The sequence below is a fragment of the Nuphar pumila genome, chromosome 17 (genome assembly GCF_984573655.1).
Source record: "Nuphar pumila chromosome 17, dmNupPumi1.hap1.1, whole genome shotgun sequence".
Classification (NCBI taxonomy): Eukaryota; Viridiplantae; Streptophyta; class Magnoliopsida; order Nymphaeales; family Nymphaeaceae; genus Nuphar; species Nuphar pumila.
The window spans coordinates 1,924,323-1,951,803 of record NC_143265.1 but is presented as its reverse complement, the minus strand read 5'-3'; the positions used below and the strand labels follow the sequence as shown (position 1 = coordinate 1,951,803).

The following is a 27,481-nucleotide window of genomic DNA, read 5'->3' as shown; positions in this document are numbered from 1 at the left end:
TATATATATATATATATATATATATATATATATATATATATATATATATATATATATATATATATATATATATATATATATATATATATAATGTGTCTGTTTCTCTAGCTAACCAGTGGTTGGTTGGGGTGAAATCAGGGATCAACCAATTGCCTTCTGAAAATTATAAATTAGCAAGGAACAGGGGACTAATTGCCAAGTGTCTGTACAAAACTTGGGGCCAATAGTTCTCTTTAAAAACCATTCTTCCCATAGAAACTCTTTCATAGTATTGATTTTGGAAATGTCCTGATATTCTAACTTTATCATGGTATCTCATCTATGACTCCCTACCCCTGATCCATGGAGGGATTGCAAGTGGGGAAAGTAAAATGCTGCTCCTGAGAAAGTGATTGAGATTAATTTCTGGTGGTCATTTTTCTCATGCATGAAGATCCTTTTTTTTTCCCTTTCCGGGGTCATTTGCTTTGAAAAAACAATTCACTTGTTTGTAAAGCTCTGAAGAACTTTCTCGGCTGAGAAAGCGTTTCATAGGCTTGCAAACGTGCCCTTGGTAACGTTCATGCAGAGCACATACAGCTAAACCCAAGTGTCTTTTTCTGTGGAACCAAGAGCAGGACTCTGCTGGGCTCAGTGAGTCTTTCAGATCACACTGAACAAAATGATCCAAGCCCCAGTTGGTTAGACCATTGGGCTTGGTGCTCTCATTGCCCAGTCGCTTTCCTACTGAAAATGATTGGACATGAGACTGTCACTGTGCCACACTGTTTGATTAAAAAACTAACTTGGTCAGATTTTCATTAATTGCACCAGCATTTACAATCATAACAAAAAGGATTGCTGTTGTATCCTGACCGGTACGGATTGATCCAGTAGGATCTAGGTTTATTTGTTTTTTTAAAGGCAAGCTGGGGTTAGGCAGACCTCTACCAGATTATCTCTTAAGCCATACGTGACAGAGGAATTCGAACCTGAGCCTTCAGCTTGGCACAAGACCCGGTTTACCGCATGGGATGCCAACTCGGTGGTGATAGGTAGGAGGTAGGTTTGGTAATAAAGAAAGAGGTCCAATTGTCTATTTGGTAAAGATCCATAAGGTCTCATTAAGCACTTGAGAGCAGACATGATTTATGAAATTTCATAGCAGACCTGGGTCCAGAGCTGGTAACATTGGGTGTTCAAGCTTGGCTCATTTCTTTAGCCAAGCCGAGCTTGGGCTCATGAAATGTCTGAGCTAAACTAGCCGAGAATGAGCAAGCTCATTTACAAAAAAACAGAATTTGAATCCTAAACTTACTAAGCCAAGTTCATACTAACTCATATACAATATAAATAATTGTTTCAAACTTGTAAGCAATATGATCTCTGAACTTATTGCTTGCAAGCCAAATACTTCAAACTATCTTCATTTTACAATATAAAATAGATGTGAAATATTATTTATTATTACTAAACAAGCCTTTATTAGCCGAGCCCAGAGAACATTGGTTGTTCATGTTGGAGCTTATTTCATGAGTTCAAACGAGCGCTTTATGAGCCGAACATGAGACCAGCAACGAGTGACTGGTCTTGTTTCCCAGCCCTAACTGGATCTCATTAAGATTAAGGATGTGAGGGAATTGGATATGACTCTGGTATGGTTTTGGCTTAGGGTAAGTCTGGTTCGATGCAATTCCAGTCAGAACCGAACCTTGGATCCCTAAATGGATCCAATTTCATACTTACCCAGATCCGGTGAAGGTCCGCCCCTTGCATTCCTGGCTTATGCCTAGTTGCCCAACATATATCTTTAACACTCATACGCGAGTCAATATATCGGATGAGACGGTCAAGTATAAGCCAAGAATGAAAACGAACCGATCTTTTTTCATAATGAAAATTCTGGGAACGAATCGGATCGTCGAAATCCTGACTTAATTCCCCAGTACTCCTCCATTTTTACCGGCTATAACCGGTTTTTTGTGTTTCTTTTTTTCTAAATTTCTCTAATTTCGATGGATCATGGAAGGCCGTCCATGTGTTACACGTGTGACGAATCACGATCAACGCAGAAGAGTGTTCACACGCGCGAAGATCGAGGGATACGGCCTTCTTGGGCATGTGAACCAATTACTTTTTAGCTAATTGTTTCATTTTTGTAAAAAAAAATGGCGAAAAGGATGTTGCTTCGCAGATTAACTGTCACCAAGCTGATCAATGACTGACATGTGTCAGTCAGTGAGATCCCAAAGTTGCTCCTCTTGGGGACCAGGACCGGACCTAAGTCAGCCGACCGAGACGACCCGATCTTCCGCACCGTTGCACCTTCAAATGAATCGGTTCGTGGCTGGACTTCGGACCCAACATGTCATATTGGTGAACAAAGCGGGATCCAAAGTTAACCCAACCTGCAATTTTGGGAATGGACCTGCATGCCAGCCTTACCAGCCAATGGAACCGGGCGTGTAAACGCGTCGGATTCGGGCGGGATATTGTCTGATCTAAGTTTGTCTGTTTTGGAGTCGGATTCAGATTCAAATGAAGAACACCTCCCCCTGATCCGAGTCCGATCAGGCTGTATACTCTGTTAAGATACACATTTACATGTAATTAGTATTAGTTTGGTCTTTTGCTGGCGATAAATCGCACTAATGTCCAAGTACTCGAACCAAATCCAAGCCCGATTAGTAATTGGATATAGGTTATATATCACTGAATCTGACCAAACACTCTTAGATTCGGTCAGTTATCAGACCTGAGCCCAAACTATTTTCGTACCCAAATTGGGGTTGGCTTGGTAGGAGTTTTAGTCCCAACTGGATCGGGGCCTTGTGTGGCTTTTATCATGGATCCAAATTCTGACTACAATTACAGCGCATAGGAGAAAAATGATTCTAGGGCATCATCTGTTTCCAACCTGCTTGCTTGCATCCATGCACAGATTTGGCTCCTCAAAGCGTATCCGACAATGTTGGGATTTAAATAGGCAAATCCAGATCCGACCAGGCATTGGCATGGACTTGTCTTTGGTAAAATGGATCAGACACAGTCGGATCTTCGGTTCCTATCCAAGTAGGAAATACCAAACCAAGGCGAGAGCTCAATCATAGTATGGTTCCAATCGGATCGAACCCGGGACCAAGGTAGGTCCTGGTTCAGTCATATATGGTCAAGAGAATGTGACACTGAGTAGACATTGAAAAGACTAACCAAGACTTTTTTTTTGGATAGGCAAACTGGGGTTAGGCGACTAGCCAACACTTACAATGCGATTAATTGTATAATTATATTGAATCCAAAAAATTAATTTAACAAATTAAGTATGTAATTATACACTGAAAATGAAGTGGTAGATGTCCACAGCTTCCAGCTTAATTAAATAAATCAAATAAACAAACAACAAACCACATCATACAAGATGGAAAACTGCTCAAACTTAGGGTTGGTTGCAAATGGTGGGGTTGTCCGGGTGAACATTGGGTCAATCAGCCCGGCTCGGCCCATAGGGTCCGATAGGCTCGAGCCAGCCCCTCAAAAGCTTAACCTGGCTCTTGTTAGATTCAGGCTCCATGATTTATCTGGACTGGGTTTGGGTAAGGCTTAGTCGCGCTAACCAAGAGGGGATCCACTTGTCTGGTAGGAGCAGCTAGTGCACGCCACCTTGTCCTGGGACGTTGCAGGTTCAAAACCCAATGGTATAGTATTTAACTGCTAGGGGTCTGCCTATAAAAAAAAAAAACTTGGTTCCCTTACCAATCTAAGAATCAAAATTTGTATCCAATTGGATCTCTCTGCTCTTGTCCTAAACTGATCATACCCCATCCCCGTCAACCATCCAGGGAAAAATGTCTAGGTAACCAAGTTCGTTAGAGTAAAACTCGGGTCCCTTACCAACCGGTGCTCCGCTTATCTGCTAGGAGCAGCTAGTGCAGGTTGCCTTGTGTTGGGACGTTGCAGGTTGAAAACTCAATGGTATAGTTGTATAACTTGTAGGGGTCTGCCTAACCCTAGTTTGCCTTTAAAAAAAAAAAAACTTGGTTCCCTTTCATGTTAATTAATGATAATAAAGACCAATGGCGGCTCTGCGTGGTTGGTAGGAGCTGTCGGTGCACGTCTCCTTGCGGTGGGACGTTGCAGGTTCAAAACCTAATGGTAGGTTGAATAATAACTGGTGGGGATCCAGCTTGCCTTTAAAAAAAAATATTAATGATAATAAAGAGTATTTTCTATGAGGTAAAATAATTCTGAGAAATTTGATTAGTTCTTCTGAGAGAGTGTTGCATGTGCACCCCTGGAACACGGACTGTAGCTACAGTGCATGTTCGGGGGGTGCACATATAACCTGCCCGCTGTTCTTCCTCCTTACAAATGTACTTACACGAACGGCTCAAATTGTTGATCAACTATAGTGTGATAGTAATTGCAATTAACCAAACTGATAAAGAGCGGATTATCAACTGTTGCTGAATACAAGAAGCAAACTTGATCCTAAATAACAACATTATTCAACCTTTGTAATGAAACATAAACCAGACATAAGAGACATGTGGCATCAATGGATTCCCTAGTTTTTGAAAGGCTTCAAATTTCACTGCATCTAAATTTGGGTCGGCCAGCAAAAACATCACTCAACAAGGTTCTAAGATAAAGAAAAGCAAACATATATATATATATATATATATATATATATATGAAAACACGTAGGTGCATGATCACTTTGGAACATGACCAAAAATAACTCGCGCGGAGGGACGCTCAAACTACCTTTAGTGACGACTTTTGTTGCCGCTAAAGGTCTTGTACGAGACTTTTAGCAGTGACAAAAGTTGCTGCTAAAGCACTTGTTCGGCGAAAATACGCGTGGAGCATCCATCACTTGCATGCTAACGCTCCGCGCTAGTTCATTTTGGTCATGTTCAAAAGTGATAATGTACTCAAGTGTTACTTCACACACACACACACACACACATATATATATATATATATATATATATATATATATATATATATATATATAGAGAGAGAGAGAGAGAGAGAGAGAGAGAGAGAGAGAGAGAGAGATGATTAGTTTGCGTCAATATATAAGGGCGTGAGTGGCAGTGTGCCACCATATACATCAGGGAGATGACACTCATCGATGTCTTCCAACAAGGTCTCTTTTAAGTGCTTGTTTTCCACAAAAACTATCTGTACATGAGAAAACAGTATTAGAATCCAAAGAAAGAAAGCTCTCTATGAGGGTGGATCAGGTGCAATCACATAGTCCACTTTGAGTGTGCCACTGCACCCCTCTGGGGTTCGGCTTGTCAGTTGTGGGGTTCAACAGAAGATGGAGGGCAGATCAGGTGCAGCAGCACACAAAAGTGCGCAATGTGATTGCACCTGATCTGCCATCCTGTATATTTAAAAAAAAAATCGACTTAAACCATTAAAATGTTGGGGTTACTTTGGTTATAAAAAAAAAGAGTGAAGAAAAAATCATTGCCGACCCATTGATTTTGATTTGGCATTTAATGCTCATTTAGAATATGAGATCATGAGCACCCAGTAAATGTAACTGCAAGTAATTTAAGGGTGCAGGAAGGGTCACCTTTTTCTTGGTGGTGTTGTCAATGAAGGGATAGACAATCTTCCATGCCGTCCAAAAGATGTAAGGGACGTGGATCAAGAACACTTTTCCTAGCCTTTCAGGGTAGTAATCCTGCAATTTTTATCTCATCAAGTTAGCCTCTCTTTTTTTTAGAGAGAGAGTGTCACAATGGCACGCCACTTGGGTACGTGTCAGGAGATGCGAGTCACTTGGACATGTGGGCAAGACATAGGGATGGCAGTGGGGCGGGGCGGGGCGGGGGACAAGGTTTCCACCCCCGCCCCGCCTCAAAATTTTATCCTCCACCCCCGCCCCGCCTCCGCGGCGGGGATGGATTTTATCCTCCACCCCCGCCTTCATCCCCGTTTCATGTCCTCCACCCCCGCCCCGTCCCCGTCCCCGTCCCCGCCCCGTCCCCGCCCCGTCCCCGTCCCGACCCCGCCCCCGTCCCCGACCCCGCGGGATGAGCGTGCTCGTCACCGACGCCGCTGGCTTTGTCGGCACCCACGTCTCGCTCGCCCTCCGGAAGCGCGGTGACGGTGTCGTCGGCCTCGACAACTTCAACGACTACTACGACCCCTCGCTCAAGAAGGCCCGCCGTCGAATCCTCGGCGACCACGGCGTCTTCGTCATCGCCGGCGACATCAACGACGCCCGGCTCCTGGCCAAGCTCTTCGACCTCGTCGCCTTCACCCACGTGATGCACCTCGCCGCCCAGGCCGGAGTCCGGTACGCTATCGAGAACCCGGCGTCCTACGTGCACAGTAACGTCGCCCGGCTCCAGGGTTAGGAAATTAGGGAAGGGAGTTAGGGTTAGTAAACAGTTCATCTGAGTTGGGGGCGGGGATGGGGCGGGGCCGGGACGGGGATGGGCCGGGGGCGGGGCGGGGATGGGCCGGGGCGGGGCCGGGGCGGGGATGGGGCGGGGCGGGGCGGGGGAACGTGCCAGTCCATCCCCGCCTCCACCCCCGGACGGGGATGGATTTTAACCTTCATCCCCGCCTCCATCCCCGTTTCATACCCTTCATCCCCGGTCCAAACGGGGCGAGGCGGGGCGGGGCCCCGCTTTCCCCCGGTCCACTGCCATCCCTAGCAAGACATTAAGTTTTCATAATATTTTTAAGGAAATGAAAACCTACAAAATACAAAACCTACTAAATTAAACATGCTATTGGATTTTCATGAACTTCTAATCTTTTTTCAAAATTATGATCATATAAATGTGATCTGTATGCTTGTTTTTATAAGAATCACTTCTCGAAACATTTGATTTCAATGCATGAATAGATTTTTATAAGGTTTCAAAAATTAATAGACTACAATTTTTAAAATTTTTTGAGGCTCCAATACCATTTTTTTGTCCAAAATGCATGATCCAAGTGTTGATTTCTAGTAAATCAATCTTGTTGAACACATCTATTGGGTTGAGATTTGGAAAAAATATCAAAAATCCACTATCATGTTTCATTTAATAGGTTTTGTATTTTGTAGGTTTCCATTTTTCAATATTTTATTACCTTAATATAAAAAAGTTGCTTTTATTGATTAAAAATTAAAAATATCCGTGTCCTCGTGTCTTACTCAGAAAAATCACCAACTTGAATCACATTTTGTGTCACCGTTGTACCCATATCTTTGTAACACACACACACACACACACACATATATATATATATATATATATATATATATATATATATAGAGAGAGAGAGAGAGAGAGAGAGAGAGAGACCTGTAATAATTCTAAAATGGCAAGATAGGCCTTTATGTCAAAGTTTGCATAGCCCCAACCCTGTAGATCGCCAATCAGCACAAATTTTTCATGTCCATTGGGCATCCTGCAAAAAATCTCAGAAAAACAAGACTAAATATGTCATCATTCATATAAAATAAGAGGCCAATGCATTAAGTCACCCAACTTGACAACCCCCCTGTGAGGGCCAGGTGCAATGTGATTACACACTTTTAGTATGCTGCTGCACCTGATCACCCTCCATCGTGAGGATAAAGCTTGTCAGCTGTGGGACCTAAGCAATCTGATAAGCCGTATCCCAAAGTTGGAGGGCGATCAGGTGCCGTGCCGCAGCACACTAAACAATTACATTGCACCTGATCCTCCCTCACCCCCAACAATGGTGAAAGACAACTTTGCGACCTTTTGTTGAATCTAAAAGTCAATCCATCATTCTCTTGGTGCCACATGTACAAGCGTTTCAAAAAAAAAAAAAAAGGATTCTCAGAATCACACAAATGGTAGCAAGTTTTCAGGACTGGATTTAAAATGCAACACATGAGAAAAAGAATTCCCAAGAGGAAAGCCTTTGGATGCATGTGAAAGCAAGGATCTCAATGCGAAGATCTAACTCTGATGTGGTCCGGGCACCATTCCAAGATCCAAGGCAATTAAAAGGGGTGTTGGTGTTTCAATATTAGATCCTCTGGATCTTAAATTTGATAAGATCCCTCGCATTTGAGATATGGGCTTTTCAAACACAGCCTTAAGATACGGTGCACCCGCATCATCAAGCAACCAATGGATCTGACCTGAACCAGGACCGATCATGTTGATATAGCCAAGTATAGGCCAAACCTTAGTTGCCAAAGAGGTGAATATGAGAGCCACAATGTCGGGCATGGGTCTGACTTGACCTAACCCAAACCGGGCCTGTTCTTACAGAATTTGGCTTGATCTTGTTCGGATGACCTAAGCCTATCCCGACCCAGACCCACATATGGTCAGACCCACAAACTGACCAATTCAGGATCTTGATATTACTGGATCCGAAAGAAGATTTATTTAGTAGAGTATCTTACCTAGAGCACAACTTGTCCATCCCATAAACCGCAAAGCCTGTGCAGTGAGAAAACAAATCCAACATAAAACTTTACAAACCATGCTACAAATTTATCTGTTCCAGTTCCGCACTCACTTTTAAGTAGGGCTGTAAATGGGTCGGGTGTTCGACCTACCAGGGTGCACCCGAACCCACGCGGATAACAAGCACTTGGGTACTTGGGTTTGGGTTATGTCGAGTCTAGAAAATGGAACCCCAATCTCGACCCACATAATTTAGAGAGCAGTTAGAATATTTTTTACAAACATATAAAAATAAATTATACTTGAGTGAGCTGGGTCAGGATAGGTATCCAGCAAAGTCATTGACCAAACCTGACCCATTCGGCTCAGCACTTTTTAGTCCATAGCCGGATATATATACAGGTACAGCTCATGTTGAGTATCAGAAAACAAACTCCACCCATTGACAGTAAATGAGAGCCAATGGTATAAAATGGTGGATGACATTAGCAATGTTACTCACCAACCACAACCACTAACTAGGGATGGCAGTGGACTGGGGCGGGGGCGGGGGACAAGGTCTCCACCCCCACCCCGTTTCAAAATCTGAACCTTCATCCCCGCACAGGGATGGATTTCAACCTCCACCTCCGCCTCCATCCCCGGTCCAAACCGGGGCGAGGAGGGGTGGGACTCCGTTTCCCCTTAGTCTATAGTCATCCCTTAAAGGATTGGGGACGGTATGGGGTGGGGCTAGGTAGGGATTGAGACGGGGGCGGGGCGGGGGAAAACTTAAGTTCATCCCCGCACGGGGATAGATTTTAACCTTCATCCCCGCCTCCATCATCGTTTCATGCCCTTCATCCCCGGTCCAAACGGAGCGAGGCGGGGCAGAGCCCCATTGTCCCCCGGTCCACTGCCATCCTTATCACTAACCCCTAACCCCGCCCCCTGCGTCCTACTTGAACAGAAGGGGGGCGGGGTGATTGGTGGGTTTTATACGATCCACGTTAACAAGGAAAGGAAGGCATACGTTTCACTTCCTCAAGGTCTCTGTTATTGTAGGTGTGCCTGCCAACCATGACCACTGCAAGAGGTCTCCCCAGCTTGTCAAATCCTTGCACAAACAACTTATCCTTCCTGATCTCGTTTGGGATATCTGAGTCAGAAATGAAGCCTCTTGGTACAAAGGACCTTCTCCAATTTAGGAATTTCAGGAACATTGAGGCAGCCTTCTCAATATTCAGATCTCGAGCTCGCAGAAATCTTCTAAGCATCAGGTCATCGTATTCCTGATCAATAGTCTCCATTAGTCAATATCAAACACATATGGACCTTTTTTGTTTTTTAATCTAAGCCAATATCAGCCAACCGCACCGATACTGACAACATTGGTATACCCAGTTTCAACCTCATGGCAAAAGGATGCCTCTTTTTAAACTAGAAAGCTAGAGTTCTTGTGAACAATTAACAAGACTTACTAAAAACAAACATATATTAAACTAATAACCAACAAACTAATGCAAACAACTGCTCCTTAGAACAAAAATAAGAAAATGTGCTACATAAGTCTTCATGAAAATCATGATGCTTCTATTGAAAGTTTTTTTTAAGAGGTAAAACAGCTTATCATTATTGAAAAGTTTCTTGGTGGACAAAGTAAACAAAAACATTTTAGTGTTCACAGCTCATTATAAAAAACATAATGAGTAATTTACAAAAAGCCATCTCATTAATCAGCTATTTATGAAAAGCTGTCGAACACTGATAATTAAAAAAAAAAAAAAACGTTACACTTAGCCACTTGCTTTTATATCTTATATATTTCAAAGACATGCTTGATCCAAAAATCATTCAATTGAATTTGTTTACTCAAAATAAGTGACTAAAATGCACCGATTATTTCACAAAAAAAACCATAAGATGAGTTGTTCTTAGAACAGGACAAAAATGTCATTTAATATCTCAAGTTTGGTATTTGAAAGTTGAAATGCATTCACATAGCAGGTGGTAGAATGCAATGACACAAATCTTGGGCTGCTTTTATGATTAACTCATTCAGGCGGTTTTTGTAAATTACTCAAACCATAGTTTTTTTTTTTTTGATGAAGAACCCGTGCACCAGCAGGGTTTTCATTAGTAAGTTCACCAAAATAGATAAGTCTATTTCTGTTGGTGCACGTTGATTATGGATTTCAAACTTATGGGCCAATGGATCAAGGGCGGTCTAAGACAACATATTCGGAACTGGGCCAAGAAAAGCAAAAAAAAACCCGAAAAACTTGAACCCATTATTGCCCTATGCATACTGTTTATATGTATCTATGGGTAGCCATAAATCCCCAAATGGTTAGGTAGAGGTTGGTGGCCTAAGGGCTGGCCCCAAATTCCTTTTGTTCTTTTTACAGTGGAAATCCAAAGGTTAGGTGAAAAATTAACAGCTTTTACAATGAAAACATGTGCATGGTCTAGTGGGATTGGGCCGAAGCCGCTAGGCAGGTGGTCTTGGTTCAAATCTCATGGGCATAGCCCCTTGTGCAAGCCCAAGCATGGCAACTCTTTGGGGGCATGGAGTTATAATGTCAGGGCTGATCGTAAGTATGGCAGGTAGAGCAAGCGCAGCTAGGTCTCTGATCCTGACCGCAGTTTCTCTCTGTAAATATAAAAAAAAAAAGTGCATGGTCTAGTGTGCAGGTGGTCTTGGTTCAAATCTCATGGGCATCGCCCCTTGTGCAAGCCGAAGCATGGTAACTCTTTGGGGCACGGAGTTATACTGTCAGGGCAGTGATCGTAAGTAAGGCAGGTAGAGCCAGCGCAGCTAGGTCTCTTATCCTGACAGCAGTTTCTCCATGCAAATATAAAAAACAAAACAGAACGGGATTAAGTTTCATCACCATCCTGATATGCCAAGTGCTGTGCCTCGATCAAGGCAAGAAAATATGAAGGCATTTTTGGAGACTTTTTCCCAATCAGATAGGAATTCAAGAAAGAATGGAGAAGTTAAAAAGAGTTCAGTATTATCACATTGTTGAGAAACTATTTAGTGCAGAAGGTATTGGACTTCAAAAGAAAATTTTGCAGAAGACTTGAGACTGAAATTTTCTTACTCATCGATAGAAAGCTTTCACAATGTTCTGGTTCAGTCACAGTTCTCAACAAATCATTCAAAACCAAAAAGTTTTGACACTATTTGAATCTACATTTTCTGAAAATCTTCCCTGAAAAGGCACCCATTTTCAAGAGAACCTACTTTGAAATAATGAAAGAAAATTCATGAAATCTTCCAAAGAGGGTTGCCTGCAGAGGAATAGAATCATGAATTCTGACCACAGAAACTCATCCTTGATCATGTATACCCATAATCAATACATAAAGCTAAGCCCTCCTCCCCTCCCCTACAATTTCCATTAAACCCAACCCCTCCTCCCCTCCCCATCATTTTTTTTTTTTTATGATAAAGGAAAACCTTCGCCGAGAACTGGGTCACTTAATGGACCTGCCTCCATGCTAGGTAAAACTCCAGGTTGAGGACACCCCAGCCTTACGTGCCCCAACCGTGATAAGGCAACGGCAACCCCTATGCGCCAGCAGGATTCGATCCTGAGCCTTCAGCTGGACCCTGCTGACCACATGGGTAACCGCCGCGGGGCCTAAAACCCCATAAACTCAAACCGATAAAATTCACAAGTCTCACCATATATATAAGTTCAGGAAGAAACAGAAAAAGAAGAAAACTACCTTAGCATCTGGATCCTCTTTGTTGACCACGGTCCTGAACAACCCCAACTTGTATTGCTCCACATTCTGATCCGTGAGGATGTTCTCCTCAGCTTCTCCCATTTGTAATATGCTTCAGTACACCTAAAAAACTCGTATGGAACAAGGAAACAAAAAGGGGGGATATTTAAAGCCTGAAAAAGGTGGGGGATGACCACTAAGCCTCATTAATGGTCAACTATCAATATTAAATGCCTACCGTCTCGCAGGAACAAGTTGGTGGTCACGAATTGTATGAGTCTCACCTAAAATGGTCATGAACCAGTCGTGTGAAATTTAGCCAGTCCTCAAAGCAAACAGCTACCGACTATAAACGTGGACAGAGGTGTCTGAGGAGTGTTTTCCTACTTTGACATAAAATCTTAAATTTTTGCACATCGAACTTCGTGGTAAGTTGGTAAGGATGTGATCATTTTGCTCATAAAATAGGGTTCGTAAGAATTAATTTTTGAAGTTTTTTTTTTTTTTAAGATAGCTCTATAATTTTTAATCCTAAACTCTTTATTGACACTATGTAAAATTAATAGACTCCTTATATTTTCCTATATTGTGTATCTCAATCAATAAAAAAGAAGAGTTAGTGTGGTCGTGAACTTAAGCTATTCTCGTTTTCCTGTGCTTATTTCGTGTGGTCAATAAAGCAGGAGAGTTGGTGCAGTCACGATTGTTTTTTTTTTCTCTTTTCACCTTTTCGTGCTTATTTTTTCAATATCAGTAAGTCAAAGGGTCATTCCCTAACAATTGAAATAGAGAAATTGCACCAATAACTAAATCAATTAAAAAAGAATATTAATTATTATTCGATGATTACGAATAATGTCAGTCATATATATATATATTAAAAAGTGGCAGCTGCACAATGCTTTGGTGCACAACTAGACCCCTTACTAGTGGTTTTTAACTGCCGCTAAAGGTCTTATTTTTCGTTGGGACCTTTATCCATGGTAAAAAACCATGGCTAAAGGAGCAAAAAGCAGGTTTTACCTTTTTTTTTTGCATTTTTTGTATGGCCATCCTTCACTGAGTGATCTCATAAGTAGCTGTGCGCCTAAGAGTTTCTAAGCTCTCTCTCTCTCTCTCTCTCTCTCTCTCTCTCTCTATATATATATATATATATATATATATATATATATATATATATATATATATATATATATATATATTGCAATAAGAAAAACCTTTGTGAAGAACTGGGTCACTTAATGAGCCCGTCTCTACAAGGTAAAACTCAGGGCTGAGGACATGACCATCCAACCTTATGTGCCCTAACCATGATAAAGTAATGCAGTCCCAATGCGCCAACGTAATTCGATCATGGGCCTTCAGCTTGACACAGGATCCCATTGACCACATGAGACCACCTGCGGTGGTGAATGGTGTCAAACTCATATACTATGACAGAAGATCCACTCCAAAGGGCATTTTTTTGGATGATACAGATGTCTATTGCCCTCCATCTCAGACATTATCCTTCTACATTATTTCATTCTTTTTTTTTATTTTACTCAACCCAGGGAGTTGCCAAGCTTCGGCTTACGAGGGGGTGATGCTCATGAGATTTGAACCTAGACTGCCCGTCAAACGGTCTAGGCCCCCATCCCACTATGCCAAACCCCTTGGGTCTTTTCCATTGTTTCATTCCTCAATAGAGGTCATGTAGATACACCATAGAAGATGGGTTTGCACCAGTTATAACACCCACAATTACATTATACAACGTGGTCTTCACACCAAGTTGGCCCTATTAAGAAGTGGCCAGACTGTCCTGTTCATTGAATGTGTAAATGTCCAGCATGGTTTGTTTGACAAGAACTGAACCTTGAATCATGTTTTTCTTACATAATAACATGATTTTTTGAGTTCGTGAAATTTTGGTACTTGTGGATCATCCATTTTTGAACTCTTCCAAGACCTTGCTTACATGTCATAATTACATGATTTTTTTCCTGACAAAAAAATCACACAATTCAAAACTCATTTCTTCCTAAACTTTATCACATTTGTAATTAAGGCTTGATCTAAAAACAAGAAAAGAAGAAAAGAAAAGTGATTTCTGCTAAATATTTCCCTTGATTAGTATTAAATATTTACCCTGATTAAATTATGAACCTCACTGCTGCTGGATAGATTTGAAGATATGGTTGGAAAAATCCATCTGTGCAAGACAACCTAGAGCTAGCGCTGGTAAAAATGAGTCAAACCGACCGATTTTGATGCATTCAAACTCGGTGTTACTGAAAAAGCAAAAAAAGAAAAAACAACCACAAAAACAAATATTTTCGGACAAAAAGTTCATAAGTTCAGAACTGCACTGAGACTTTTTTTTATTGATTGGAATACACAACTCAGAAGAGTGTCTTTTTAAATAGGAGTCTACTAATTTTAGAAGACGTATTGTCCGATACCACAAGGAGTTTACACTCAAATTACAAAAGTACCCTTAAAAAAAATCATGAAAATTTAAGATTTATATCAAGGTGGGAAAGTGTAAAGAAAAGTCCAGATCTGTTGCAGTATGATTGCACAAAAATTTATACATTAAGCACCCAATCGCCCTCCATCAAGTCTTGGGTCCCACACCTGACAGGTCCAGTCCCCAAGATGAAATTTATACATTAAGCACCCAATCGCCCTCCATCAAGTCTTGGGTCCCACACCTGACAGGTCTTGTCCCCAAGATGAAGGGTGATCAGATGCTTACTGCACAAATATTTGTGCAATCATATTGCACCTGATGTTTCCGCCAGTAAATAGTCTTTTGGGTTGACCCCAAAAACTTAATTGCAGGCAGTATATGTGCCACAAACTCGGATCAAATTTGGCAGGAACACATAGAATTGGATCTGGTTAGAGTGACTCTGGCCTGTTTCCAGTTCTTAGATTGGTGCCAGACCCATTTGCACGTATTTCTACGAGTCAGGATTCTTCAACTAGCCTAGTCCAATCGGACTCAACTTAGACCTGTATCTGACATCATTGGGCCTGTTAAAAACGATCCATTTGAGAATCACTGAACCAGGATCCAGATCCACACTCTCTTGGGTCTGACATCCATCTATGTCATCATTAATTAATGACGATGGAACCTGACCTCCTGATCCTTTTTGTACATAACTGTGGTAGTTGGATGTCACTAGCTATAATCAAACGAGTGCGATAAATGTTAATTAGAAAGATGAATGTTTGAAAATGAAGGTATTTATTTGTGACTTTTGCAGCTGATTTTATCATTGTTGTCAAAATAGTATCGTTTGGCCAACCATTCAGGTGAATTCGACCGATACCGATTCAAGTGAATCGTTCTGAATTGGCTAAAAATAATAATAAAATATTCCATGTTAATCAGACCGTGATATGTGTTAAAAACATTAAAATAATATGAAAAATTAATTTTAAGCACTTTTTTATGTTTATTAATAAATAGTCAATTCAGGTTAGTATCGTATTGATTTTCTGTTGATACGATACGAATCGACCAATTCAAGTTGATTCCACTACAAGAAAAACTCTAATTAGCGACAGGTTTTTTTTGTCATAAATTTATGACAAATTAGCTAAAGAAAACTATCTGTCGCCAACATTCGAATTATTTATGAAATTAGCGACGGACCAAATTTCATCGCGCATCCGTCGCGACTTAGCGACGGAAACATTTTGTCTCAAACTTCGTCGCAACTTCACGACGGATCATCAACATAAATTTTCTGTCGCTACTCTGTCGCAAATTTGAGACGGATGCGCGGCAGAATTTTGTCATCGTTAATCCATCGCTAAATTTCTCATAAATCACTAATGTGAGCTCCTTTTTCCTTTCTGTTTCATTTGTCGCCTGTCAATCTCCCGTCGACCGCCCGACAGCTGCCCGTCAATTTCCTGCTACCCATCTACCTCCCAACGGATACTGACAACATTGGATTATAGAAGTGGACATCAGATTAAGTTGCTCGACTTTGACTTGAATTTTACTGGCAAAAATGCTTGTTTGAGCAAAACTTGTAATGCTAACAGTGCAAAGTTCAAGTCTACGAGGGCGTCGCTCGTCTGACAGGGGAGACTTGTGTACATCATCAAGTTGACAGAACATCCATCAAGCATGAGTTCATCCAGACCTAGGTCTAGTATAAGAGAAACCATACCCAGACCCGATAAGAACAACATGAACCAGACCTGCACCATACCTATTAAAATAATATGTTTTGCCATTTTTACATTGAAAATTTGTGGGTCTTAATCGAAACTCATGTCGAGCCTGGGTCTGGTATAAAGTTTCACAAACTATATCCATGTATTAATCAAACCTTTGGTTCTTAATCGGGTCTTCTTATTTGACACCATACCCTAGACCCTATAGGGTTTGGTCCAAGTCGGGTTCGGGTAAACCCGACCCGTTGACACCCCTAGGTACAAGTCCTTTTGCAAGGCTGAAATTGAGCGTACTTTCTAGTGGGCAAGGGGGACTTGGGGTTTTACACCAATGAACTTGGTGAGCAAGATGTTTCTTTTTCTCTCTCAAAAAAAAAAAAAAGAAAAAGAAGCAAAAGAAGACAATGCAACCTCAAACACTAATGCTAAGATTGAAAAAAATAGGCAAAGTTCAAGCAACACCAATTATAGATTTGTTGAACTTAAGAAGGCTTATAGCGTGCACAACATGTGTACCTTTGCTTTTACTTATAAAATAAACATAGAAGTAATATTTTTTTATTTTTTAGCATTTTTTCTTCCATTAATTAAATATTGTTTGAAAAATGTGGTAGGTCATGATATTGAAAATAACCAATAAACTTTACAAAATTTAAATACTATAATGAAAATTATCAATTGAGCATAACACATATGCTACAATTATGTGTAGAACTTCATTACTTTGTTTTATAAGACACAATCACCTCTATTTTATTTTTGCTTTTATCTATTTGAAATAATCATGAAAAAGTTATAAGCTTTTATACACAACGGATATGACATATCAATTTAAATATACAAAAAAAATATCCATGATCAAATAAATTATTCTAAATTAATATGTGAGACCATTTGTAATAAATTGAAATATCTAAAAATATTTAATTGGATTAAGATGCTAATTGGCAGCCAACACAAGAATTACGGATTGGTGCTTCAGTACAAGGACACCAAAAGGTATACCAAAAACATGTTTTTCATTGACTCATGCACCCTTACAATCAACAAATGAAACTTCTCGGGGTTTCATAAAATAGATCCAACTAAATTTTTTCCAAAGTGATCAAGTGATGAAATTTTACACTCAATGGAGCATGACATTGTCCAAGTTTCCCTTCAAAAAATTTACCAAAGAACTCCAAGTGTTCTCTTGTGACTTACATTGTAAAGTTGTGTTTAGAGTCTGTTTTGCTTTTGTTGAGTTTGATGTAAGCTACTCGGTTCAGGTGAATCAATACCCCAAAGGGGCAGCCCATATACTTCAATTGTAATAGCCTGCGGGCAAAATTGTGAATGAATTAAATGCGTTGAGCTTTCTTTTGTTCACCCTCGTTGTGATTGCAATTCTTCTCTCTCCATTCTCTCTTGCACTCTGATTACAAGCTTCTGTGACTGGCAAGCGAGCGATAAGCAGGCTTGCGGCAATGAAGAAGGACTGTCACGCCGCACTAGCCTATTGAAGAAAATAAGCCGGTGACAAGTGGTACCGGAGCTCATTCTCGTGTTGGGGAAAGGACTCTGGAGTCGGTGTCGACAGACGCACCAACAGGCTGCGATTTGTGAGCAACACATTGTGACGCTTTATCAAAACTTGCACAACACCAAAGGCAAGACAGTTGCCGAAGTTGAGGAGATGGGTTCACCTCGAGGCCAACAGAGGATGGTTGCAACTGTCAACAGGCTGGTAGAAGATGTGACTTAGCACAAGGAAGTGATTTCACGCGCAATTAAACCATTCAGTGGACTGAATGAAGTGGTGGCGAGCGTGCAAGAGCAGTTGAACTTACTAATGGGGCAGGTCACTTTGTTGATGACTACAATGGCCGACTTGTAGATTAAAGTAGGAGAGCTTCAGTTGAAGAACCACACATTACAACGGTCAGTGCCCTAAATGGCAAAAATAGTGAGAGGCCATCAAGGATTAATGTGCTGAGACCCGCAAAATTCAATGCTCCTCGTGACAACAAGGCCATTGAGAATTTCTTGTTCCAAGTAGAAGGCTACTTGGATATTCAGAATATGATCGTTGAAGATCTTAAGATCAAGGTTGCAGCAGCTCTACTCGATGGAGATGCTATCGTTTGGTGGAGGCAGAAACACAGTGATATGAAGAAGGGTGTCAAGCATAAGGAGTAGACATTCTTAGTTGTTGTGCACACAAAAGAAAAGAAGGTGGAAGCAGCAGTGTCGTCGACCCTAGCCCCACTGCTGAAAGAATTTCAGGGGGTGATGCCTTCGAAATTGCCAAAGTGTCTTCCACCAAGACGTGAGGTCAATCATAAGATTAAGTTAACCCCGAGAGCGAAGTCTCCCGCAATGGTTCCATATCGTATGGGGCCTACTGAGTTGAAGGAGCTGCACAGACAGCTAGACGAGATATTAGATACAGACATTGTTCGCCATCAAAACCTCATTTGAAGCCCCAGTCCTATTACAAATGAAACATGACAGCTCTAAGCGATTATGTGTGGATTACCATGCTTTGAACAAGGTTACGGTGAAGAAGAAATACCAGTTACCACTAATAGCAGACTTGTTCAATCAGCTAAGTAGTGCCCGTATCTTTTCTAAGCTAGATCTGCGATCAGGTTACTGGTAGGTGAGGATTGCTGAAGGTCATAAGTCGAAAACAACTTGCATCACCCTCTATAGTGCTTATGAATTCTTAGTAACGTCATTTGGGTTAACGAATGCTCCAGCCACGTTCACGACTTTAATAAACCAGATTTTCTACCCTTACTTAGACAAGTTCGTGGTAGTCTACCTACAAGTTCGTGGTAGTCTACCTGAATGATATCGCGATCTACAACAGCAACATGGAGGAACATGTCGAGCATTTGCGAACAATATTTCAGGTGTTGAAGGAGAATGACCTCTGTGTCAAACGAGAGAAGTGTCGCTTCGAGCACGAGGAGATCAACTTCCTTGACCACGTTGTGGGGCACAGTGTGCTACATATGGATGGGAAAAAGATAAGGGCCATCCAGGAATGGGTTCTGCCAAACAAAGTTCTAGAGTTGTGATTATTACTTGGTTTGACAAACTATCGACATTTCATCGAAGGTTATATACTCATTGTTACGCCCCTCACGGATTTGTTAAAGAAGAATCGGGTATGACTCTGAATAGGAGCGTGCCAAAATGCCTTTGATGGCTTGAAGAAAGCCTTAGTGAGGGAGTCAGTGCTAAAGTTGCCTGATCACTCAAAATCCTCTGAGGTCCATACAGATGCCTTAGTCTTTGCCATCAACGAAGTTATTATGCAGAATGGTCATCTGATTGCATATGCGAGTCGCAAGCTGAAGGATGCAGAGAGGCATTACACGGTGCATGAACGTGAGATGACCACCATTGTGTATTTCCTCAGGACCTGGTGGCACTACCTCTTGGGTACCCAGTTCGTCGTCAAGACGGACAATGTTGCTACAAACTATTTTCAAACAGAAAAAACTGACGCCCAAGCAAGCTCGGTGGCAGATGTTTTTGGCTGGGTTCGACTTTGCCTTAGAGTACAAAGTTGGAAAATTTAATGTTATGTCAGATGCCTTGAACCGCAGGGCTGAACTGGCAGTTGCGCGCACGAAGCCTTCTGTAGTGCATTTGGAGGGTGCATTATTGAGCCGCATCCGCAAGGGTATGCTGGATTCGACAGCACAACACCTTGTTTCTCTGACGCAGACAGAAAAGACTCAACGATTTTGGCTACAGGATGGCCTCCTCGTGACAAAAGGTGGGCACATCTGTGTGCCACGGTGGGGAAGCCTCTGCCAAAAACTGTTTAAAGAGTGTCATGATAGACCGACCATCTTGGTCAGGAGTGGACCTTAGGACTCTTTGAGTGTGGCTATTATTGACCGCAGATGAGGGACAACGTGGAGGGGTTTGTGCAAACATGCCTCATCTGCCAATAAGATAAGAAGACAAATCAGAAGGCTGTCGGTCTCCTTGAGCCTCTACCAATTCCATAACGTCCTTTGGATAGCATTTTCATAGACTTCATTGTTAGTTTGCCAAAGGTAGAGGGTATCAGTTCCATCATGGTTGTGGTGGATCATTTCTCAAAGTATGTCACATTCATCACAACTTTGAATGAGTGCCCTGCAAAGTTGTTTGTAAAGCATGTGGTGAAGCATTAAGGCATATCAAAAAGCATTGTGAGTAACCGCGATGCTCGCTTCACGGGCAAGTTCTGGTGTAAAGTATTTTGGCTACTTGGCTTTGTTTTGCTGTTTTCAATAAACTTTCATCCGTAGATAGATAAGCAAACAGAGCGCATCAACGGGATACTCGAATAGTATCTTAAGCATTTTGTTAGTGCGAATCAAAAAAATTAGGAGAAGCTCCTTGATGTGGCATAATTCTGTTATAATCTGTAGAAAAGTGAGTCTTCAGACCACAGCCTGTTTGAGATAGCCACGGGGCAGCAACCACTGACCCCGCACACTCTTGTCGCACAAGAAAAGGGAAGGTCATCCTTCAACTATTAGTTTGTTCGCGACTAACACAAGCAGAATGAGTTGGTGAAGGTATTCCTACACAAGGCGGCAAAGAGAATAAAGAAGTGGGCGGACAAGCATCGTCGGCCCGCTGGGTTCTAAGTTGGAGACCAAGTGTTGGTGAAGTTATATCCAGGTTACACAGGCATCTTCCGTGGGCGGCACCGCAGATTGCTCAGAAAGTATGTAGGATCCTTCACCATCACAAAGAAGGTGGGCAAGCTGGTGTACAAGCTGGAGTTGCCCCCAAACTTCAAGGTGCACCCGGTGTTCCACGTGTGCAACCTTAAGCAGTTTCATCCAGACGATGGAGATCCGAAACATAGCGTACCACAACGCGCTCTCATTATGTAGAGGACCCCAACAACACAATGGGCCGAGAAACACCTCAGTAAGATCCTTCGTCACAAGGTCAACTCCCACTTCTCAGAGGTAGCCTTCTGTTCGGCTATACTCTGCTCTATAAGAGCAGGAGCTTCGTCAGTTCTATGGGCCAAATTAAGGTCCATGTAACCCAGAGTAAACAACACTATTTATTTTCAATATGAAAAATTAGATTCGTGTAATAGGAAAATGTTATTAGAACCGTCGATAATGAAATAACTTGATACAACAAGGAATGAAAGAGAATGCTTTATTATTTTTCAAATGAAACTTGTGATGAAAAGATAAAAGTGAGACCCTTTATTATTCATATTTTCTGGGACAAGCATAGTTAAGCCATTATCGTTTCACTTTAGTGAAAATGACAATACTTATAGTTGCTCCGTCTCTTCAATTCATAAAGAATTGACTTCAGTTGGTCAAACTAGCAGATCATGTAACCAAATGCAATTCAGCATTGTACCTTTAGGTATGAATATGCTTCATGGGTTAGAATACACATCTACTGTTACACTCCGTGTGAATTTGGAATACAACAATCAACCTTTATGTAGAATCGTTGTTTTATAAAGTCACACACAATTATAATAACGAATCTTAATACGGTCCAAAGAAACCTCAATCAACACAATTCAAATCACTTTGGTGATGGTATGAATCAATCAATCAAGATATTTTATCGAAAATATATTTGTATTATTGAGCATGCCCATGCACACATGTTAATGCATGTATATTCATGATAAAATATGTATTATATTTTTAAAATACGAGTTCATGCCTCAACTTATATGCATAAACTAATTTTGATAATAAAATGTCATGAATTTAATCATAATTCATGATTAAAAACAGTATGCATAACTTAACCAATATAAAACACATGAACTATCATGCACAAGTCATACTTTCTCAACAATAAATAATTATAAGATATAAAAAATAACAAAAACAAGCTCATATGGGTAAAACCTAGGCTCCTTAAGCTGAAACTAGTTTAAAAATACCCCAAACATGTTTGAAACAGCTCCGAATTGGTCATCTAAGGGTCTGAACCAATTATGGACCTAATGAATCAATATAATACATGAACAAAAGCTCATAAAACCCTATAACCAAATGAGAAAATCCCTATTCGTTCATAGATTCATGAAAATAGGGTATCTACTCCTTAGAACCAGTGAAAATTTGTAAAGAACCGGTAAAAATGACTCTCTATCGATCCCAAAAAGGGTCTTATCGTTCACAGATCTGGTTTATGTGTAAATAGTGTCTGGACCCTGTTACGGATCCTATCCGATTCAATTTAGATTTGGATCTGATCCATAATAGGACTTAGGTCTGACCCAGTCCAAACAGAATCCTGGTCTGACCCGGTTCAAACAGGATCCAGGTCTAACCCAGTCCAAACAGGATCTGGGTCTTACACAATCCATACGGATTTGGGTCTGACATAGTCCAAAAAGGATCTAGGTCTGCACTGATTCATACAGGATCCGGGTTGGACCTGATCTGAACTGGACCCTAGTCGGAATCGATCCAAACAATATCCAGGTCAGGCCCAGTTCAAACAGGATCCGGACTGACCCAGTCCATACAAGATCCGGGCTCTCCGGATTCGACCCAAACCCGAACAAAACCGGGATATCAGAAGACCCAATCCACCTGAAATAGGTCTGGATCAGGCCCCGATACTGGGTGAAAAATATCTGGTCTGGACCAAAAAATAAGCCAAAAATATGGCTAAGGGTTTTTGGTTTCTGAGATGGTTTCTCAAAAACTGAAAACCACCATTGTGTCACCCCTTATCGCCCACATCTTTGTACGACAACCTGCACCGGCGACCGACCGACGAAGGTCACCTTCCACCAGCGACGCACCCCGGCAACACCCAATCCCACCAACGAGAGGTGAGGATGCCTTGATGCGGATTTGGGAGGAAACTCTCAAAAACAGAAACGGAGAGTCCTCGCCACCACCGTGCTGTAGATGCCACCGGTGAGTCGGCGACCCTCGACAATGATCTCCCCGATGATGATCTTTCTGAGAAACCAAAAATGGCTTTCAATTTTTGAGAAATCGAAAACCTCGATTGGTCGGGTCCCCCCCCCGTGTTGTGGTTGGCCGGTGAGGCCGTCGATAAAGTCGACGGTGTGTGTTCGATGGTGAATGTTCGACCATCAGTGAAAGGCAGCCTCCCTTATTTTGGAGATGACCTATGGCAAAACCCCCTCTGAAAACCCCATCCAACGAAGGGATTTGGGATTTCGGCTAGCACGACAGTACAACGATGAATTAGAGCTGCCAGCGGTGCCTGCGCGGTCGCTGACGATTTAAGCCCCTCAACTTCTTGGTGAAAACCACCGGCGAAATATAAGGGTAAACTCGGATTTTTTTTTTAAATTGAATGCCTTTCGGTTGGAGAAGGTATATCTGACAGTGGCCGGTGTTGGCAACCTTCTCTCGGTTCCCCTTCCTTCCCAGCGAAAGCTGTTTCTGCAAAGGAAGCCAGAGAGCGTTGTCAGCGAACCAGGGTACTACTAGGTCGCCGACCATTGGTAGCAAATGGGCATTCTGTATGTCGACCCCATTCTGCTACTTACCAATGACATAAAAAAAATGTGACAGTAGGCGAGTTTGCATCAGCAGCAAGAATAAAAAATGCTGACATTGACGAGTGTAAACCAAACACTCGCGATGCACCCACACTCTCAACAGAATTGCATGATGTGTGGGCCCATAACCCAATGTTGGCGTATTCACAAAATCAAAACCGGAATGCAAATAAGTACCAGTAGATACCATGGATGCAACATGCGGGTGCTTGGCGTTCTCCTCAGCCTATCGATGCCCACGATGAGCCCAAGCCTTAGGTCGATGGTGAGCAGGACCTTGAACCCAATGAGAATTACTAGAATGTGGGCAATAGAGCTAGAGTGTTAGCTTTTGGCTGCACTTTATGACTACCCTCATCACACAGTCCAACCCCTCCTTTTATAATGGGAGATAGGGGTAGTTATTGAATATGGTCTTTCCACGTTCACGTAACCTCCACCCCATTAACACCTATTAACTTTCCACTAACAGCCCACTAACTGTGTCAATCTAGGTCACCTTATGGGTTGGACCTAGACCCGAAATGTCCCATAGGGTAGGGGTGGAAGGGATGATGGCGTGGTGGTGGAGTCCGGGGAAGGAACAACATGGTTAGGTGGGTGTCAAGAGAGAGAGAGTGAGAGAGTGGAGATGACAGGGAAGGGCAGGGTGGAAGGGATGGTGGAGACTGGGAAAGGGGCAGTAGGGAAGGGATGGTTGGCGGGGAGGCCGATGGTGACGTGGTGGTGGAGGCGATGGTGGTGAAAGTGGAAAGGAGAAATAAGGGAGGCCGATGGTGGGAGGGAAAAGAGGAAAGAAGGGAGGGTTACACAAGAGTCACTGAAGATTGGATGGATCCTATTGGTGCATAGTTTGTTGGTTTACATGTTTTAAGTATCTTAAGACATATATATATATATATATATATATATATATATATATATATATAGAGAGAGAGAGAGAGAGAGAGAGAGAGAGAGAGAGAGAGACTTTAACACATGAATCAAGCACTAAATGGTTTCTCATTGTTTGAAGACTTGCACATCCCTACCCTCTTCTTCTATGGTAGAGTTACTCAATTTTGGTGTCTCTAGTGACACAAGTGGATACAATCAAACACGTGGACATAGACACCAACACACACAATCAATAATTTAATATTATTTTAATATATTTTATTATTTATAGTGTTATTTTAATATTAAAGTATTATAAAATAGTTTTTCATTGATTCATTTTCTAAAAAAGTGAATTTACAAGGCAAACCATCATCATGTGCACTCGTGTCCACATATCTTTGTGACAACTCATCTATATTTAAGTGTGTGTGCGAGGCACCTCTAGACAATCCTATATATGACCTCACAATTAACGGTGTGCCTGCAAGGTGTTTGTCAGTGTGCTAAGATGAAGGCATTGAAACAAACTCCATTGGTGCAAATAGGGGTGTCAACAAGTCTAGTTTACCTAGACCCGACCTGGACCAAACTTTATAGGGTCCGACTATGGTGACAAATAAGAACACCTGATTAAGACTTGGGTCTGGACCTGAAGGTTCAATTAATACATAGATTCAGGTATAGTTTGTGAAATTTTATACCAGACCCGAGCCCAACATGAGTTTCGATTAAGACCTATAATTTTTCAATATAATAATACTAAAAATTATTATTTTACTGGGTATGGTCCGAGTTTGGTTCATGCCACTATAAGAATGATGGTCAATAGTGGTGACACTTTTCCAGCAAAACAAAATCTCGCCGCTATTGATTAAGCAATAACGACGATATTTTTGTCCCCGCTAATTGATAGGTAATAGTAGGGACATAAATATCTCACCGTTATTACTCTACTAGGACTGTGAATCTTGCCACTATTAACTTAATCAAGCTGAATATTCTCTGAAATACTTTGTTTCAAGATTTTTAATTAAATGTAAAACACATAAAAATTAAAACTTTTTATTTGATTGAATAATCATCAATGAAAATATTTTTAACTTTGGTTTAAAACCTCAGGTGGGTTACATTATACCCAAAAATGATTATACTGAATTTAAATGCAGATAACATGACTCATTTAGAATACTTTAATTCTAAAAGAACATAGTATTACAAACCCAAAACAATAGTAACATGTATCTAAATTCAGTACTCGAAAAAAGAAAATGATTGGCTTGTCGACACTATCATAGTATCCCGCATCCACTTTGTAGCTATACAACTTTCTTTACCTGCATGCCCATAAAATGTGTCAGACTCATGAATGCCTGATAGGGCTAGGCCAAAACACATGGTAAGTGTACAAAACTAATGCATGTAGCACATTAATGATAACATAATTCATTTAATCATATATTCACGATATACTTCAATTGTGGTACACATGTGTGATATATATCAATCAGAATAACATAATGCATTTATTTGCAAAGTAACTAAGTAGGCGTAATATGTCATTCACCTAATATGTTAACATATTTATTTGTATGCATGATGTGTCATTCACCTAATATATCGACATATTCATTTTAATCATACCATAATCTATAATAGAGCTGAGTTCAACATAATATTATGTTACAACAATTGGAGTAAAGCTAAATTCATAGATTCACAATTGACGCTCTCAACCAGCTCATTCGAGTTTTACAATCCATCATGGCCATTACATTTAGCATGTTTATTCTCTTAGAGATTTACCGTAGATTAAAATAAATTCTCCATTGAATTACCTAGTATTGGAAGCATATATCCTCACAGGCTCATCATACCTAGACTGCCTGGTGTTGGGTTTGTACATCCTCATAAAATCACCCTAGCCAGTCTGACCTAGTTTTAGCCATGTACATCTTTGCAAGGGTCGTCATTGCAGGACTACCTGGTTGTGGAACTGTACCTCCTCATAGAGATCATCTTAACTAGCTCGAACATGTATAATTTCGCAGGATCCTCCTTTTTGGAACAGTTCCTTAATGAGTTACATGATCATCAGAATTCATATTTTCATACGTGCCTAAACATAGTTAACCACTCACAGGATCGATGGCCACCAATTCAGGCACATATATGTATAAAATCAATTAACAAATCACAAGGTTATCAGGTATCACACAAGTTAATTCAGTTGATTATACACAAAGTCATGAGCCACATGTTGAGGCTCCAACAATCAATTGATCAAATATCAACAAAACTATTGCATAAATTATTTCTGTATTTCAAGGATAATACCATTCATTATTTTATGCATGTATTACATATCATGTATCACATAATGTGATATTTCAATATAAAAGCATATCATCACATGCATCAACATCATAATATCGCATAAAAATCCATATGTTCATAAATTGAAGCCCAAAGAATGTGATCATGAAATTCTATGCATGCCTACGTGAGCGTGTGTGTTCTATAATACAAAACATCTAAACATCGAGCATATGAGATTCCTATCTAATTTGAGCCATGCATACAAGAGCAAAATTTGGTAACCATATGAAATCATAGGTAAACAATATTTACTACACAAAACACCATAATATAAATTTACCCTACATCGAAATGTGTGAGGCTTACGAAACTTCAATAAGAATGGCGATTGCTGATTGTGGTATCCCGCACAACCACCAAAACTGGTGGTGTCAGTTTAGCAAAGAGGCTGGAGTCTGGCCAG

The 27,481-nt window shown here is 41.0% G+C and overlaps 1 protein-coding gene across 1 annotated transcript; it reads right to left on the bottom strand.

Annotated features, from left to right (window-relative positions):
• Positions 1-4,378: 4,378 nt before the first annotated feature.
• LOC149811335 (uncharacterized) lies at positions 4,379-12,238 on the bottom strand. The gene is made up of 6 exons (XM_089992840.1): positions 12,105-12,238; positions 9,400-9,658; positions 8,384-8,420; positions 7,302-7,407; positions 5,570-5,680; positions 4,379-5,166 (listed from the first exon to the last, which is right to left on the bottom strand). The coding sequence occupies exons 1-6, from the start codon at positions 12,204-12,206 to the stop codon at positions 5,044-5,046; spliced, it is 738 nt and encodes a 245-aa protein (XP_089848966.1). The 5' UTR covers positions 12,207-12,238; the 3' UTR covers positions 4,379-5,043.
• Positions 12,239-27,481: the final 15,243 nt, after the last annotated feature.

Bases quoted from the DNA above. Each gene is read 5' to 3' on its own strand.
- LOC149811335 (XM_089992840.1), bottom strand. From the start codon at position 12,206: ATGGGAGAAGCTGAGGAGAACATCCTCACGGATCAGAATGTGGAGCAA. The intron at 9,659-12,104 runs GTAGTTTTCTTC...ACTATTGATCAG, and splicing joins AAGAGGATCCAGATGCTAAG to GAATACGATGACCTGATGCT. The intron at 5,167-5,569 runs GTGACCCTTCCT...TCTCATGTACAG, and splicing joins ACAACACCACCAAGAAAAAG to ATAGTTTTTGTGGAAAACAA.